The 17,746-nt window shown below is 33.4% G+C and overlaps 1 protein-coding gene across 1 annotated transcript in view; it reads right to left on the bottom strand.

Moving 5' to 3' along the window:
* Positions 1–17,746, bottom strand: part of LOC142340383 (uncharacterized) — a 48,742-nt gene that overhangs the window by 26,648 nt on the left and 4,348 nt on the right. The window contains exons 2-4 of the mRNA XM_075390960.1: positions 14,088–14,297; positions 10,135–10,361; positions 5,447–5,593 (exon numbers count right to left, since the gene is read on the bottom strand). Of these exons, the coding sequence (XP_075247075.1) occupies positions 5,447–5,593; positions 10,135–10,361; positions 14,088–14,297 (584 nt within the window). The remainder of the gene's footprint in view (positions 1–5,446; positions 5,594–10,134; positions 10,362–14,087; positions 14,298–17,746) is intronic.

Below are 17,746 nucleotides of genomic sequence, written 5' to 3'. Positions count from 1 at the left end.
AAAGAGAGAGAAAGAGAGAGAGAGAGAGAGAGTCAGCTGCATGGAAATTTCACAAATAAATTTTCAGTTTTTTCTTTCTGAAGACAGCTCCTGATCGTCGTATTAAATTTTCTTTCTTTTTCCAGTTTTTTTGCTTTAACCAGAAGATATTCATTCATCAATGTATCGGGCAATCCATATCTTTGCTGGAGTCAATCAAACGTTTTCCAGCATAACAATTAAATATTTGTTGGTTTTTTCTAGGTCGAAGTTTTGTGTTATTTTTTTTCACAATTTTTTCCAAAAATGCCATTAGTTTATTAGAGCCAAGCCCAAGGCATCCAGCCGCAAAAAGGAAGCGGTTGTCCCAGCAAAATGGAACAAAGAAAAGAAAAACTCGTAGAAGAAATTTTAAAACTTCAATAGAACGAAAAATTATCACTGGATACTAATAAATCGAAACAGGAAGAAATAACAGAATCAACCAAAGACATAGAGGAAAAAAGCAAGCAGACAGAGAACTTCAAACTGCTTTAGACCGCACTAAAATCTTATGTGATCAAGCAATGTCAGGAATTCATTTTGTTGAGAGGCCAAAACGAGAAAATGTTGACAAATATTGGTCCAAATGTATACGCCCTCAATTATGGTCATGAGGCAAGCGATATCAGACAAGATGGTATGCGCCCAAATATGTATAGAAATAAAAAAATTTGCTAAAACTTTGCGAAAACAACAAAAATGGCTATAACTAATCATCAAACGACATATCGTTGAGAAAAGTGCGTCCTAATTTTTAAGCATTCAATGGAGGACGGGAAAAACGTCAATAGTCCAAACGAACTGTGGTTTTTGGATGACATAATTCTTTAATAGAAACGTCAAAAGTTTCTCTGAAAGAATATTTTGGTTTTGTTTGGGATTTTAATAGTAAATTTTGGTTTTTACGGCGGTTTTCCAGCACAAGAATTAATTATTTGTAGGATTTTTCTAGGTCCAAATTTCCTGTTGTTTTTTTTCACCATTTTCTTCAAAAAAGTGCCACTATATGAAAGCCAAGCCTAGTGCATCCAGCCGCAAAAGGAAGCGGTTGTCCCGGCAAAATGGAGCAAAGAAAATAAAAACTTGTTCAAGAAATTTTAAAATTTCAATAGAACGAAAAAGTGTCACTGTATACTAATAACTCGAAACAGGAAGAAATAACAGAACCAACCAATGACAAGGAGGAAAATATGCAAGCGGACAGAGAACTTCAAACTGCTCTAGACCGCAGTAAAATCCTATATGATCAAGCAATGTCAGGAAATGATTTGTTGATAGGACAAAACGAGAAAATGTCGACAAATATTGTTGATGGCAACAAAGACAAAAAACCAAACAAATTTAAGCCAAAAACAGACATTTGTTTCCGAAGTTTGTACCACGATTTACCGAACATCTTGTCATTTCAGACAGCACTTAGAAATATAAGTAGTTAATACAAGTAGTGAAACTGCTATACATTCAAACCCTTCGGCAAATATAGGTGATGTTAATGACATTTTGGACCCCTATTTTGGACTCCAATTTAACAGAAACTGGAAGCCTCATTTTTTCATTATCTGGAAATAATGCTTTGGACGAGGGTACTGATGAGAAAAGGCAGCTGTGAAAATGACTGACTTAATTAGTGAATGCCTAACAAAATTATGGTTCTCAATTATGGTCTTGAGTCAAACGATATAAGACAAGATGGTATGCACCCAAATATGCGGAGAATTCAAAATATTTGCTACAACATTGCGAAAACAACGAAAATGGCTATAACTCATCATCAAACGATATATCGTTGAGAAAAGTGCGTCCTAATTTTTTAGCATTCAATGGAGGACGGAAAAACTTCAGTAGTTCAAACTAACTCTGGTTTTTGGGTGACATAATTCTTTAATAGAGACTCCAAAAGTTTCTCTGAAACAAAATTTTGGTTTTGTTTGTGATTTTAACAGTATATTATGGTTTTTACGGTGGAAAATGATATTTTTCAAATAGTCACCCAAATCTTAAATAAATACAAATTTTATTTTTTGTTAGATATATTTAAATAATTTGTGTTCACTAGAGTTCGATCTCATCAATATTACGCATTTATTACACGTTATAGCAATTATTCTGCATAAATGTGGGGATATTGAAACAAACCATGGCCCAACTCATATAGAAAACTTTGCAAAAACAGACCATTGCTCCAAACAAAGGAAATGGAGATAAAAAGCTTATAAATTCTGGTACATTAATTTTAGAAGCTCTCCTAGCCTTTACCGAAACTTGAATAATCAAAATCAACACTATTCCAGCAGCTTGTTTTTTTTAATGTAATAATCATCGTTTGTTTTCAACAGCTGATACCATCATTAACTAAATTTGAAAGAGGAAGCGGTGTAGGCATATAAATTCCCGGCCTTTTTAAACAAAAATTTGAACTGACTTGATTACCAGGAGCCGGAGATTTTTTTTGAATAACTTTGGATACAAGTATCTGAGCCTCCGACGGAAAATCTCTTCATAGCTTGCAAGATGAAGAGATTGAATCATTATGGATACAAGTATCTGAGCCTCTGAAGGAAAATCTATTCATAGCTTTCAAGATGAAGACGCAACGTTCAAAAGTAAACCTCGCAAGATTCTATCTGGATGAAACGTCAGCGGAAACCTCAGATCTTCATTCTAGCACAGACAGTCTAATCTTTTGGCGATTACAACATAAATGTTCTCAAAGAAGCTTGGAAACAATTAGTAAACAACGTTATTGCAAATAATGGACTTCACAGTACGTGAACACAAAAAATGCAACTTGAGCAGAAGGAGAAATAATTTCCTTAAACGTTTACTGCTTTATTTCTAAAAATCGATCTTGCGAAACTGATATATTAGAGCCAGTACCTAACAATGATCATTTCACTATTGTATATCAATTAACATTGAAATTAGCGTAAACAGCAATGAACAGACATTATGTCTATGACAAAATAACAGACGATACACAAGAACTAAAAATCACCGTGATTTTGCTTTGGAATACTTATCAAAAAGATATCAAAAATCGGAGGGAAGGGTATTTTTCTCAGATTCAATGAAATTTTTCCAAATTGTTAAAATTTTAAGCATTTTTGAAAATTATCGAACTGAAAACAAAAAATGAGCACAAAAAGTGGGCATCAAAACAGCTGCATCAATGAAAAGCACCGCGTGTTAAATGAATGAAAAAGAGTTCCTAATCAGGAGCTCCTTAACAGCTACAAAGTACTGAGAAACAGTGTAAATAGAAAATAAAGTAAAGCAACTGACGGTTATACGCGACAATTTTTTCGAGAACCTGCCAACTTCAAAAAAGCATTGGTATTTTATCAACAACTATTTAACTAAAAACCGGAAAAAGTAAAGCGGCAAGAGGACCAAAACATAATTAGACATGAAAAAAGTATTGCTAACTGTTTGAATAAATGGTTTGCGCGTCTTGAAATTTCCAATGTCAAAAAAATCGCTCCTAAGATGCGTTCATTCAATTTGAAGGGAACTGAATTGAGATTCAGGCCGGTCACCAGAAAATAAGTATACATTTATTGACAGACAGCCAGCAGAAAAATCATTTGCACCAAGGTTTATACCTTCCTGTGCATTGTAAGGTTATAAGTTTTTCTCTGAAATCAAGTTACACTTTGCTCCTAAAGTGTTTATGAACACAAACATAATCTCTGATACTTTGAAAGAAGCATAGGTAACTCCTCTTTATCAGGAGGGCGAGAGAATTAATCCTGAAAAATATTGACCAATTTCGGTTACATCAACATTAGCAAAGAAATTTGAAAGACATTTTCTTGAAGAAGTGACAGAACATTTAGATATTAATTTAATAATTGACAAAAGCCGATTTGGTTTCCAAAAACAGAAATCGTTTTTTGATACAATAATTGCCCACACAGAGGAAATAGAAATAAAATTATTACGTTGAAGAAAAAGATAAAGTCCACAATCTTTTTTTTGTATTTGGCTGAAGCCTTTAACTCAAAATCCTTGGACATTTTTTACATAAAAAAATGGTTACGAAGGACACCCAAGGTTCTTTTAAAAATTGTTTCTGAAACTTAATAAACTGTGTTGGAAACGAAATAGTTGAATCAGACAGGGCAAATATAAGTCTAAAGGAGATAGGTAAAAGTTCGAATGCTTTAGAATTTGAAGATGACACTGCAAAACTATGTCATGAAAATTGAACAGTTTTTAACCGCAAATGGTGAAAAAAACTTCGTTGAAAACAGAGCAATGTTTGAAACAAATTAAGTTAATTCTACAGTATGGCGAAACAGAAATAACGGTCTTCAAAAATGAAAAGTTAGCAACTGTCATTTGAGTTAAAAGTCATTCATTGAAACCAGTAGATGAGTTCAAGTATTTAGGTGTTATTCTTGGTAGAGAATTGACATAACAAAAATACCTGAATAACGTTATCAGTAAAAAAGAATTAGTCATAAAAATAATTTATTTGTTACGCAATCAAGAACCGTTAAAGGCTCGAACAAGATCTGCTTAGATCATTTTTTGTCGCATTTGGTTTTAGCGCTTTTTTTCCAAAGTTTGGCAACTTCTTCATTTATTAGAAAAAAGAAACAGATTATTAGAGGCATTAAAATTTGATCTTTTTGAACCAACTATGACTCTGCGCAAAACTACTTCTTGTAAATAAAATCCTTCCTACAGAACTTTAAACAGCAAAGATTTCAGTAAAGAGATTTTCTGACATTGACGAATAAAACAGAATAACTGAAGACGTTGAAATTAATATAAATAATTGTCATGATGACTTTTCTCTCAGCCAAAATATTAATCAAAATGGAGTCAAAATTCAATTTTCAAAAATTTCGTTCGTAAATTGAATAAACTTCCAAGTTCTTAGAATGGAAAAATCAATGTAAAAATTTCAAAAAAATCTAAAAGAAGAGATGCAGGAAATACACGGACGAGTTCCAAGGGACGAAAAATTGAAGGCTTTAAAATTTTTTTTTGAAATATTTCACAAAAACCGGAAGCTGAAGCTTAATTTTTATTTAATTATTCAAAGGAAAGATGTAGTATGTTTGATTTATAATATTACAACATGTAACCTTAACCTTGTGGTTATTGGAGTTCACATGTTTGAGATTTGAAGACAGGAGGGAAAGAGAGTGAGAGAAAGAGAGAGAGAGAGAGAGAGAGAGAGAAAGAGAGAGAGAGAGAGAGAGAGAGAGAGAGAGAGAGAGACAAAGAGTGAGTCAGTGAGTGAGTGTGTGAGTAAGCTTTTTGTTAACGTTCGGGATATCAATTTTTTTTTCAGATTCTTGACATGACCAATAGTTTTCTAATCATTCCGGGATGCGTTTTTTTGTTTTTGTCAGTGAAATTGTTTTTTACGTTTTAATTCAGAAAATATTACGCTGATTTAAAAAGGATTCACCTTTCCTAATTTATCAAGCTGTGAAGCGGCGAATTTTTCAGCATCAAAGGGAGCTGACGTAACAAACTTTGTTTTTTCTTCTTTTTCATCTGAATGGTTCTCCTCTTGCTCCTCGTCAAGCACTTCGAAGTCTGAATCTGCCACTGCCTGCAACATAAAATTGATGAAACAACAAACATGAAAATCATTCACTGCAATTTGTTAGCATTTGAGGCTTCTAACAATTTGATTTGATATGGACTCAGTATCATCTCTAGCTGAGGAAACAGGGTTATCTCGCAAAATATTGACAGGTTTTCGTTAAAAAGTTGCCCTGCCAAATCCTGCAAGAAAAACGTTTCTTTTACATATTCTTGATGGAGAAATACCTGTACACAAAAGCGTAATTTCGGTCTTTTTATCACAGCCCTATTGCGTGAAAATTGTCGATTGATGCCTAATTTTACCACACCAATTAAGTAAATCTGCTGCATATTGCGTCAGCTGCCTAATTGTACCTGCTGTTACGTCAGGTGTCAAATATGTGGCAAAATATTTGTACAATTTTTCTAATATCCATTTGAAGCAATTATTTTCATTAGTTGAACAGTTATACTATTGCATTCAAAGGACCGGCATACTTGTGGAGTTTCGTTCATTTTGCCGTGATTTTCTTTGTTCTACTGGTCTCGTCTCAATTGATACATTACTTTGGTACGTCCAAAATTAGCAGTCTAATCTATATTTAATAATCTTTCAGAACTAGCGAAGGAACTTTTGTGAACCAGATTTCAATCTTTTCAAATGAGAATTTGAGAATATTTCAGGCGTACACTATTGTTGCTCTCAACAGAGCTGACAATGGACTTGGTTATCATAGCTATCGTCAATAATGGCAAAAAATCAGTTTATTCAATGTGTGCAAATGCAACTATGCATTGTCGGGCAGTTTTCTCCTTTCCCAAGTGTTAACAACTTCTTTTTACGCCTTTGAATCTTGTAAAAAGTTAGAATAAAAATCGTGATGGTCTTCGGGCCGTGTATTCAGCAGTCGGTCGGGAGCACCCTCATACCTTGAAACTAAATACCCCAGTCTACTGAGGGTTTTCTTCGAATTTATATCTATAGTATGTTTTTGACACGTCTTAGCAATCCAGAGAGTTTGCACTCTCTTTGTGCTTTTTCTTTTTATACGTTATAATAACATAAATTTTCGATGACTTCGAGCTCTCGAAACGGGATAAACAGATAATGCCGAGGAGTATTAAGTAGAGTCGCAAAGCTGTATGTGCTAAGTGTGCTTTTATGTGCTAAGTGTGCTGAATTTGCAGGTGGAGTTAAAATTTAAAGTGAAAAAGGCACTCCCTAACGATTTTTGGACCTAAATAATGCTCTTACTCAACTTTCTTCTTTTAGTGTTTTTTACTAACTAATAGATTTTACACTTCAACAAACTAATTCTGAGCAAAAAAAAACTTTTTAATTATATGATGTCATTTTCAGTTAATTGCCTCAGTAAAATTTTAATCGGAAAAATTTAATTTGCAAGGAGAGTTAAAATTGAAAGTGAAAAAGATACTTCCTAAAGATTTTTGAATCCAAATGTTGCTCTTACACAACTTTCCTCTTTTCTTATTGATTTTTACTAACTAATAGATTGTACACTTAGCCTGTCAACAAATGAGCAAAATACTTTTTAGATCAATGATGTTGTTTTTAGTTAATTGCCTAGGTAAAATTTTAACCGGAAAAATTTTGCAGCAGATTTTGTGATTTCTTTAAATTGCTCTGCATTTTTTGACACCTGTTCGTAATCTAATGGGTGGATTTCAGCCCCGCAAATGCGGTTTTCAATACATATTTTTGAACAGCTTTTATCGGCTTTTTTTCCAAACTATGTAACTGTTTTTGTTGTTATTGCCACTATTTGTCATTTATGTGTGAAATCATGGCAACCAATAAATGATCTAGCAATGCAAAATTTCAGACTTTCAAATTTTAGTTTTTCCATTTCCTCCTTTGGAGATCAAGTGATCAACACACTTTCTTTAGAGCTTTCTGATGGGTAATTGTGTAGATTTCAGTATAAAAACAGTATTAAAAACAGTATTAAATTTCAGTATTAAAAACAATAACATCAGGAGCATTTGGCGAACTTTCAGAATTTTATGCTATTTCAATGTATTGCTATTTGACGTATTTGGCGTATTTGCCTCCGCTTTCTCTTAGATTTTGCGCACAATTTATAGTAGATATCATATTTTTGAACCGAAATCAGCTACAATATAAAGATTGTCATTATTAGTTCTAGATTGGAATTTTTTTGGCCATTATTTTCAATTGGTCTGCTTGTTGTCTCGTCAGGTTTTTGAATTTTACTGTTGGAGTTTCGTTCATTTTGCCGTGAGTTTCTTTGCTTACTGAATCTACTGGTCTCGTCTCAATTGATACATTACTTGGTACGTCCAAAATTAGCAGTCTAATCTATATTTAATAATCTTTCAGAACTAGCGAAGGAACTTTTGTGAACCAGATTTCAATCTTTTCAAATGAGAATTTCAGAATATTTCAGACGTACACTATTGTTGCTCTCAGCAGAGCTGACAATGGACTTGGTTATCATAGCTATCGTCAATAATGGCAAAAAATCAGTTTATTCAATGGGTTCAAATGCAACTATACCGCTTTCTCAAGTAATAAAAACGTTTTTGCAATGTTTACTACTGATTAAGATTTAGCGTTCATCACGATATCCGAAACCAAATTGTGCCAACTAAAACAATCAACAAAAATATTTTGCATTTATTTACGCATCTACAGCACATCTGATCGGTAGTTAAATAAATTTACCTTTCTTTCAGGTTTTGGTTAAACATTTAAAATACATTGATTGTTACCCGGAAGGGCAGTTTTGGAAAATTTTAAATGCCATTTTTTTCATCAAAGAGCAATGATGCAAATGGGTAATATTAGCCAAGCTTTAACTGCAATTATTTGATGATAAGGTTACTTTTGCCGCTAATAGTATCGGCAGGTCTCAGCTATTAGTAAGAAAAAATTTAATCTTTGACTTTTATGGAATCGGTGAAAAAAATCAAAATGAATTTTCAAGGTTTTGAGCCTAACCATATTGATGTAGGCGAACCTTTGATCAGACGCATATCTTAGACGATCTCATGAAACGGACCCTGCATGTTATAGGTTTTGCTCTATCACGTAGAATCTTTTAAGATATGCCGCATCTTATAAGATATTTTAATATATATATAACCGAAAAGTTAAAAAACTTCCACGATTTAATAAGGTAAGCAATTTTCATTTAAAAGATCTTCTTGCAACACATTTTTTCAACTCTTTGTCTGTATTCTATAGTTGATTGCTAAGTAGTTACGAGTCGTTGGTTTTTCTTGTTTTCTCATTTCCTACCATCAAATTGGAATTTTAACGCCTTTCGGTAACTTATTGTTTAACCCCTTCATGCGTGTAATCTCTCAAAACTAGATTGTGTGCATTATTGTCCATCACTGGTCAGATTATACAACTACCTTAAGCCTATGCTTATAAATTCAACTAATTCACTTCAAGTTGTTTCGAACAAATCAACATTTTGATTGAATAGTGTATGTTAACTGCGTGTACTGGCGATCAGAAATTTGAAGATTCCTTCCAGCCCAAACCGATAAAAACTAGGTTCAACCAACTCAAATTTTGAAAAATTTTGTTGATAACAGTAACGGTCGTGGTTGCTGGACTTATACAGAAATCATATAGCTGAAGAAAACGAGGCTAGGGTTCGATAGAAACGACATGCAAATCTTTTAAGTTCTATAAATGTTACTCAAGCTGCGATGCCAATAAAATATTTTGTGTAGTTAAATTCACCACCTAAATTACCGTTGAAATAAATTTAACTTGTGTTAGTAGTAACAAAACGATTTCATCTAAATCAACAAGCGTCCATTTTCAGTTTCAATTTCGGGCTAGTAAGTTACCTTCTTCTTAAAGACTTCCACGGTATGATTTTTTGGTCAAAAAAATTATCTGGATACAAGTTGTATCCGCACATGTGGTAAATAATGTATTGGGCAGCAAAATGGACGGCAAGTAGTTCAGTTCTTTTGATTTTTATAGAGCAAATATTATTGCGCCGCCCTTATAGTTGAGATTTTTTTCGCAATATTTGTGGATTTTGAACAGAATTTTGATTCCTTCTTTAAAGAGTACCAATAACAAAATTTGTTCCGATGAGAATTGAAAACCAATCTTTTCCAGCTGAAACGAATTCTTATAACCTGATAAACGTTTATAAAACAAATTTGTAAAAGAAGATTTCGAATCAATACACAAAAAATCCAAAAATTATTTACAAAAATCCTGGAAACCAATTAACTCGGTCAATATAAAATATCACTGCAGAGATAATTACTCAATTTTAACATTATCTTTTAAATTAGCTTTTAAAATTTCTATGGAATAGTTATTAAAAATGTTTTTTGTTATTATATATCAGTAAATGATGCGATTTTTAATTGGAGTAAAATATCATTGCAATGAAATTTTAAAATGGAGTTGTAGCGAAAATACCTTGAAATTCTGCAAAAACTGAATTTAATATTTGTTTTGTTGTGACTTGCCATTTCTAACAAGAGTACATAAAATGTTTAAAATTGGAATAAAACATTCTCGGATACTGGAAAAAAAATACAAACCTCGAATCGTTTTTTGCCAGTTGGTGGTGATTGGAACAAAAATCTGTTGGCATTTGATCTGTCTTTTTTCTCCTCAATCTGAACTCTCTGTTGTCTTAATCTGGTCAGTTCATTCTCTTTATTCGAGTCATGTGGTTCATATCCCTCTGGCACATCCACTGCCCTCTCAACACCCGAGTATACCAATGGCGTCTTCATAAGTCTCTTGTGGATTTTCACAAGGGAACCTGAAGAGTTCAAGGGGCTGAATTAACAGAATTAACAGTAAATAAAAGAAATTTACTATGTGATTAAAGGTGACCCGTTTGTATTGCAAGAAGAGTCATTTTACCCCTCTGGATACTCTGAGATTTAACAAATCCACTTTTGTTGGCTATGATCATAGTACTAACTGAGTAGCACTATAAACTTCAATTTGAAACCATATATCAACTATATATTGTTGTATAAGTTCATGACTATTTTCTTGTAATTCCCCTGTTGTGCTCAGTTTGGCTATCAACCTGACGGCGATCTTTAAAATACTTTTGAATCGCACAGAATTTAAATCTGTATCTTTCAATCCGTGCTGAACACCCAGAGTATTTCAGTACTCAACCTGCCTATTTCAATATTGAATTGTAAAATCAGTACTGAGACAGCATATTTACATCAAAAGAGTTGCTCATTATGTAGTGAAAGAAAACAGAACAAGTGTTCAGACTGTTCAGAGTAATTTCACAGTAAAATCAGCTCTAGGAAACTTTCGAAAATGTTGAAACCTCTTGAGCTTGTCAAAAGCATGCGAAATGCAAACGTTTTTATACGGACGCGTTATCAGTTAAAGCAGTTACATGCATACTGCATACTGAGTGTACAACGCTACTGTTACTGATACTGGAAACTGCATACGGTGGGAAACGTGCGCGTTCGGGGTGCGTTTGTGGTGCGTTCAGGGTGCGCTGAGGTTCCGTTTTGGGTGCAATTTGGTGCGTGCTGAATGCGTTCGGTTAAATGTATAACCACAGCAGATATACTTTCGACCATATGCCTGTGGTCTGATGTAGTATGATGTGAATAGCCTGTCTTGTGTTGTAGTATAATGTGAATATGCATGTGGTGTGATGTAGTATGAAATGAATAGGCCTGGAGTGTGATGTAGTATGTAGTGAAAAAGCATGGCAGGAAATTCAAAATAAGGGATGAAACAGGTTAAAAACAGAGTGTTTTTAAATCTGAAAATCAGAGCTGAAACAGGTTAGAAACAGAATGTGTATTAGGTAGGCAAAATTTAAAGAATAATGTTGATCACAGTTATAGACAGGTCAAAATAGGAATGAAATCAGACGTACAATTTTTTCTCAGAAAAAAGACTGATCAGTGTATATTTTAACTTGAACAGAGTTTGTAGAAGTGAAAAAATGTCTATATACAGTTTCAAGATTTAAAAAGGTTCAGTACTGAAATGCTCGGGTTGTTAAGACCAAGTAATGTTTCTTTGTTTTTTTAGATCTATGTAAGCAGAAATTTGAAGGCAGTTCTAAGTTATATTATTGAAAAGGAAAAGAATAATCCCAGATGATTGGAGAACTGCCTACAAAAACTTTAAACTGGTTCGAAATTGACTATTAAAGTAGTGACGCATGCTTTTAGAGTAGAAGATAAGGTTTTCTGATTATTTAAATTTTTGGGATGACAACAGGGCAGTAAATTTTTGAAGAATAAAACTTGAAGAAAAGTGCAGATGCGATAAATTGTAATTATTCAAACGGTCTCATGTTTTTCTTGACTGCTAAACTTGACTAGATTCAATTCCAGGATATTCTTACTCCGTAGTAGGTGATTTTTTTGGTTTTCTAAGCTTAACCTGATGTTAACCCAAATAGAAGTTTGCGTTTAATTTACCCTGGAGTGTGAAGAGGTTTTTTGTTTCTATTATTTCCAGGCACGCATCTAAAAGCTGATTGTTTCATTCCTCCTTTAATTATTATTTTTTGATTTCTTCCAATGTAGTTCAGTATTTCAGCAGCAGTGTTGAAGTTTTATCAATCTTTGATGACTCAATTCAAATGTATCTTAGAGTTGGTTAAACAAAAAGTTGTGTTAACGCTAAAATTTTGCGTGCAAAGTAGATTACAACTTCTTGACGTTAAATTGATAAAGTGCATGAATTTTCCACGAAATCCGTTTATTAGCAATCCTTGCATTTTCGGGAGTCGCTGACTACCACATTCTATTTCGTGCGCGAAAAACTGTTTAGCAAAACAAATTTTGAAATAGAGTTTGTATGACGTATTGAGTTCAGTAGTTGACCTCATCAGAAGCAATACATTGTGGTCCAGCTTGACAATTTGTTAGCTCTTTTTGGGACAAGTGAAATTTAAGAAATCTAAGCGTGGAAATTGCTGAAGTGATTAGGTGTTCGAGACAACCCCAGTCGAGACCAGATGGTTATCTTGCAAGATTCTGCCAGAATCTTGCAAAAACTGCCTATCTTGCAAGATCTTGTAGAAAAATGGTTATATTGCAAAACCTGGCAGAAAAATGGTTATTTTGCAAGATCCGCCGGAAAAATGGTTATCTTGCAAGGTTCTTGTAAATTCGTTCCGGTTGAGCTGTCCTCGTATTGGCTCTCATTCATGCAACACATTTCATTTTGAGCGGAAGTTTGATTAAGAATCAGTTGAGTGTTTTTTAAGAAAAATAATGTATTCAAATAGATTTTAAATCGGGAAATATGAATTATCTGAAGAAAACAAATTAAAATCTGCCTTTGAGAATTGTTTACACAAAATAAATTCCTATTAAAAACTATTTTCCTTCAACTTTATCAAGATTTACATAACTAAACGTCTAGATTACCTTTTCTGATGAAAAAATTATGTGATATTGTTCTTTGCATCTTAAACAGCTTCCTTTCATTCGTTTCAGCTCCTTACGCTTAAGTTTTTTTTGCCAACGTCCAAAAAATGTGATTATTCACGGTTTGCTATTTTTTGAGCTTCAGAGGTCTTTAGAAGAGCTTTCGCGCAAATCTCTTGCTGTCAGAATTACTCGGATTAAACAATTCATCTTGTAGGATCTTGACCAAAAAAAATGGATATATTAGAGGATTCTGACAGAGAAATAATTATCTTGCAAGATTCTAGCAGAAAAATGATTATCGTGCGAGATTATGGCAGAAATCTTGCAAGATAACCTTTCGATTCGACCCGGGAAGCTTTCTTAAATCTCTTTGGGGCCTCGGTCTTTTTTACATGTAGAATTACACAATTCGAGACCTAAACAATTACTCCTCCCAATACCAATTTTTTAAAAAGGTATAGCTAGTACTGAGAACATATTTCTGATCTATTCTGTTTTCTTTGCAATTTTTTCTCCCAATCTCTTCAGGCTTAACTGTTGATATTTTTATATTCTCCACACTCATGTGGACGCTCAAAACTCAATTTCGTTGTCTGTAACCTATCATTGGGTGACAAGTTTCATAAAAGAGCTCTGATTGTGTGAGTGCACGGAAAAAAAATCATAAGAACAAAAACTGATGGTTTCTGAATTGCATTACTGATGGACAGAACTAAATTTCAATGTAAAAAATGTCAAGTAAAATTTACCTGCAATACTTGCAGGTAAACATGGTGCACTTAACAATACCCGAAAAATTACTTTCAAAAGCAGAAAAAACTATAGTGCAGAGCTTACATACAAATCCCAAACAACAGATTTTGATGAGGTTTGGAAGTGAAATTAGAAGTGAAAAACAATTGCATGTTATATTGACAAAGTAACCCGAATATATTGCTAATAGGAAAACATTGACAGTATGACTTTAATTCTAATTACTTTTTTTGAGTTCTAATTCTCTGAGCATACTTCCTGATGAACTGTATTGGAACTGCGTTAGCAGTAACGGCTTAGGTCTTAAAGAAACAAATTTCAGAAATAACTTACAAACTAAATGAAACAAGTTTAACCTGGCACTGTTGGATCCCATTTGGGTGCAGCAAAAATGCTTCTTTTTGTACCCTCTGGAATCTCCGATAGAGCCGATTCTGCTATTGATTCTGTTTCTACAAAGGTGTCGAATTCATCCGTTTCTTCTTCAGAGTAGAATACATCCCTTTGAGAGGATGTTTTCAGGTTGTCTGTCGTACTTTCGTCAGTGATGTACGTCGACCATGAAACTAAACAAAAATCTTGATGGCAGTCTGCACTCTGTTGAGATCTTTTTTGCCTATTTTAAATGGTAATCAAAGTTGATTGTAGGTTTATGACACTGCCAGCTAGGACAAGAACTGAAAAGGGTTAAGAACATATAAATATAGTTCTTCGAAAGTTTATTCATTGATTTATAACTCTGGAGTATTCAAAATAAAACTGCAGAAACCCAGTTTGCTCAGCATTTTAATATCTCTCAAAGCATAAAAGCATATTATTAAATCAGCAAAGCTTAACTCCTAGTGATGATTGGATTAAAATCTGCGGATTCAAGTTTGTCTTAAATATTAAAAGGCTGTTTATGACTTCAGGAAGTGATTTATAGGCAGGTTTGACTTTAAGATAGGTTTCATGACTCATAGGTTTCATGAAACGTTTTAGTTCTGCCAAGTGTCCAATTTTGGTAAATTTCGTTGCTTTGCTGATCAAAGTTATCAACGATGTAGTTGTGTCTGATTTCTGCTCCCAAGCGTATCGTGCACTTTGTCAATATGCTCGGATTGTTATTGATAAACTTATTTTCACTAATTCCGGAATTTAAAAAAAATCAAGAAAAACGTTTTCTGCTTTTTCCTCATAACCCTGCATATGAGCAACAAAAAGCGGAAGAAAATTGAAAGCTCTTTTGTTCTAAAAAACTTGTTCTGGTAATTTTATTAATACTAACTGCAACATATTGACAAAATATACGGTGCTCTTTGCATCAGAATACAGACACAACTTTCTTGAAGACATTTGGAAATGAAGCTACAAAAGTGACAAGAAATGGAGATTTGGTAAATCTCAAAGTTATGGCCAAACTAATATGCTTTGTCAAAACTAATGGGTACAACTTTTATGTTTTGTCCTTTGTCCACAATTGAAGACTGTTGCAGTGGAAACGTTGGCAGTCAAATTACTAGTTTCTCCAGTTGATAGGGTTGTATATCATGACCTGTCGGGCTGTTTTTTTAAACATATCGTCCTCCTCGTTAACTGTTACAATCTTCTATTTAGGAAATGAAAGAAGCCAATTGTTACTTTATCCTTTAACTGTTTTTTTTAATTAAATTTATAATCTTCTGGTCACGGATGATATACATAGTTCAGTAAAATTTACTTCAGAACCCACATTTTAAATATGAATTGAGAATGTAATTTTTAGGACCAGTAGGATGGTATCATCTGCTATTACCAAAAAAGTAACTCGCTTTATTTAGTCGTGTTAGTTTCCTTCGAACAGTTTTTGACGTACTTTTTTTTAATAAAAAAAGTTAAATTTTTGAGTTTTATCTTTTCTTGCTTTTCTTGTTGTCTCAAAGAACAGGTTTTAGTTTGAAAAAACATTCTCTTTGGCTCTATGATGTGGAAATTTTGATGTAAGTTAATGTTTACAGTCAATAGCTAATTCTGTTTACTACGAGGTCTTTTTTTCGAAGATTGTTACGCACTGAATTTTAGTATGTAACTCATGGTGTTATTGAGGTTATTATTCGGAATATATAATATAAACTATTGTCATTTTACAAGGACTTTTTTAGATGTTTCACAGTGCAGTCTTTAGCAGATATATTTTGAAAAAGTTAGCTAGTAATAGCTTTTTATTGAGCGGTTCGGATGTGCGATATATCCACTAGTTGCCTTGTATTTTAAAGCTTTACTCTGTCGTTATTAGGCTTTAAGGAAGCCTGTTTCAACTTAGCATTTTACAAAGATATTTTCAGTTCAACCTCTAATTTTTTTTAGCGAAATTAAATAACAATATTCACAGATAAGTTTCAGAAATTTTGGTCAAGTTCTAAAGATTGTTTTCAACTGATTGTCAGGCTGCTTCTCCGGTATTCTGGTGATCGTCAATCCACAGGGCTGTACCTTGAGCTGTATTGGTCCTTCGTAAACACTTACTGATCTACAAGTTGGGCAATTTCCTGCATTTGTACGTCTCTTGATGTTTGTTAAGTACATATACAAGTTCCGTATTAGCACCTACTTTATCAGAAAAATTACTTCAACAAGTACATAGTTTCTCATGAAGTTATTTAACAAATATGCGGATACATCGTCAGCGAACTCAAAAAGGTAGACATTGAGGCTTTAAGGCACTTGATATATTTATCAGTTAACTGTCAATTTTGCGGTTGTTTTTAATAAACATAAACAAATTAGGGGTTACAGGCCTAGATGGAAATACTGGCTTTATATGGCCTTGAGAACTATTTGAATGTGAACTAAATTATAGCACTTATTGTGCATATTTATAGGAAAAACATAAAAAAAACATTACGTAACTATGAGGCACGAAATAGGGTCGTGACAAAGATCGTGTGTGAATAGGGTGGACAAACAATGTTGACTGTTTTTCGGCTTTTGAAAAATGAATGGTAGGAATTGGTTAGATTATTTGACTTACGGTAACATGTTTGAAAATTTTTTCTAAAAACTGACGCATTTTTGGCGTTTTCTATTTATTTTTGCGCCTTTAGGGTCATATGCTTAGAATACAGTCAAAAACTGCTTCTACCGTAAATATTAGTAACTTTTTTTTTAAAGTTTGGTATCTAAATATTTTTCTGAGTTTGGTATCTAATCATCTAATTATTTTTCTGAGTTTGGTATCTGAATTTCGGTATCTAAAATTTATTAATTTTATTTTTCTGAGTTAAATTTTAGAGAGCTTTGCTTGATTATGTTTCTTCACCCACTGGTTTTGCCCAGTTCAGTTTTTGTCCAAGATGTCTCACTGATTTTCAAATCTTTCCATATTTGAAAATCAGTCATGTATCTTCGAGAAACCTTATATTTAGTTTCAATTTCAAGGTTAACTATCTCTACTTGAATTGCAAACAATTACTCCAAGAATGTGGATGAGTGGGGTCGGGACATTATGTGCGAACGTACATTACCGAGCCCTCTTGTTCATGCTAAGACCCCAAATTTTGTGGAGAAATAAGACCCCAAATTTTGTCTGAAGTAAACTCCTGTTCACCTGTAGATCACCTGTAAAAATTTTTGAGCTCAGTTCAAAAAAGGGGTTGACTTCCAAAGAATCCAACTAAGCTGTTGGCAAGATAAACTTGTAAAAGCTTAGGAGATAAATGGTTGTTATCAGGATTGTTAGAGTTTGTAAGGCAAAAGAAACAAAAGTTGGGCTCACAAACATTTTTGGATGTTTTTCTGATAAAATTTTTAGTTTTTCAGTCCGGCCGATCTTTGTTCTTATTGGATCACGTTTTCAAGTGATTTTCAATAAATGTTCCTCGTTATAGACAAAACTTATTTTCGTTGCAAAATTTTCCTAGAGTTACTCAAGAGCTTGAAAACTTCGACTTGATGTTTGCTCAGGCATCAAAAGGCATTGTGTAGGTTTTCTCATGTCAATTATTAAGCTGTTAAGAACGTACAAATTGAATTGATAAATTGCAAGATCTTATGTGAG

The sequence above is a fragment of the Convolutriloba macropyga genome, chromosome 5, assembly GCF_964194025.1.
Source record: "Convolutriloba macropyga chromosome 5, txConMacr16.3, whole genome shotgun sequence".
NCBI lineage: Eukaryota > Metazoa > Xenacoelomorpha > Acoela > Convolutidae > Convolutriloba > Convolutriloba macropyga.
This window is presented reverse-complemented; position numbering and strand designations above follow the sequence as displayed.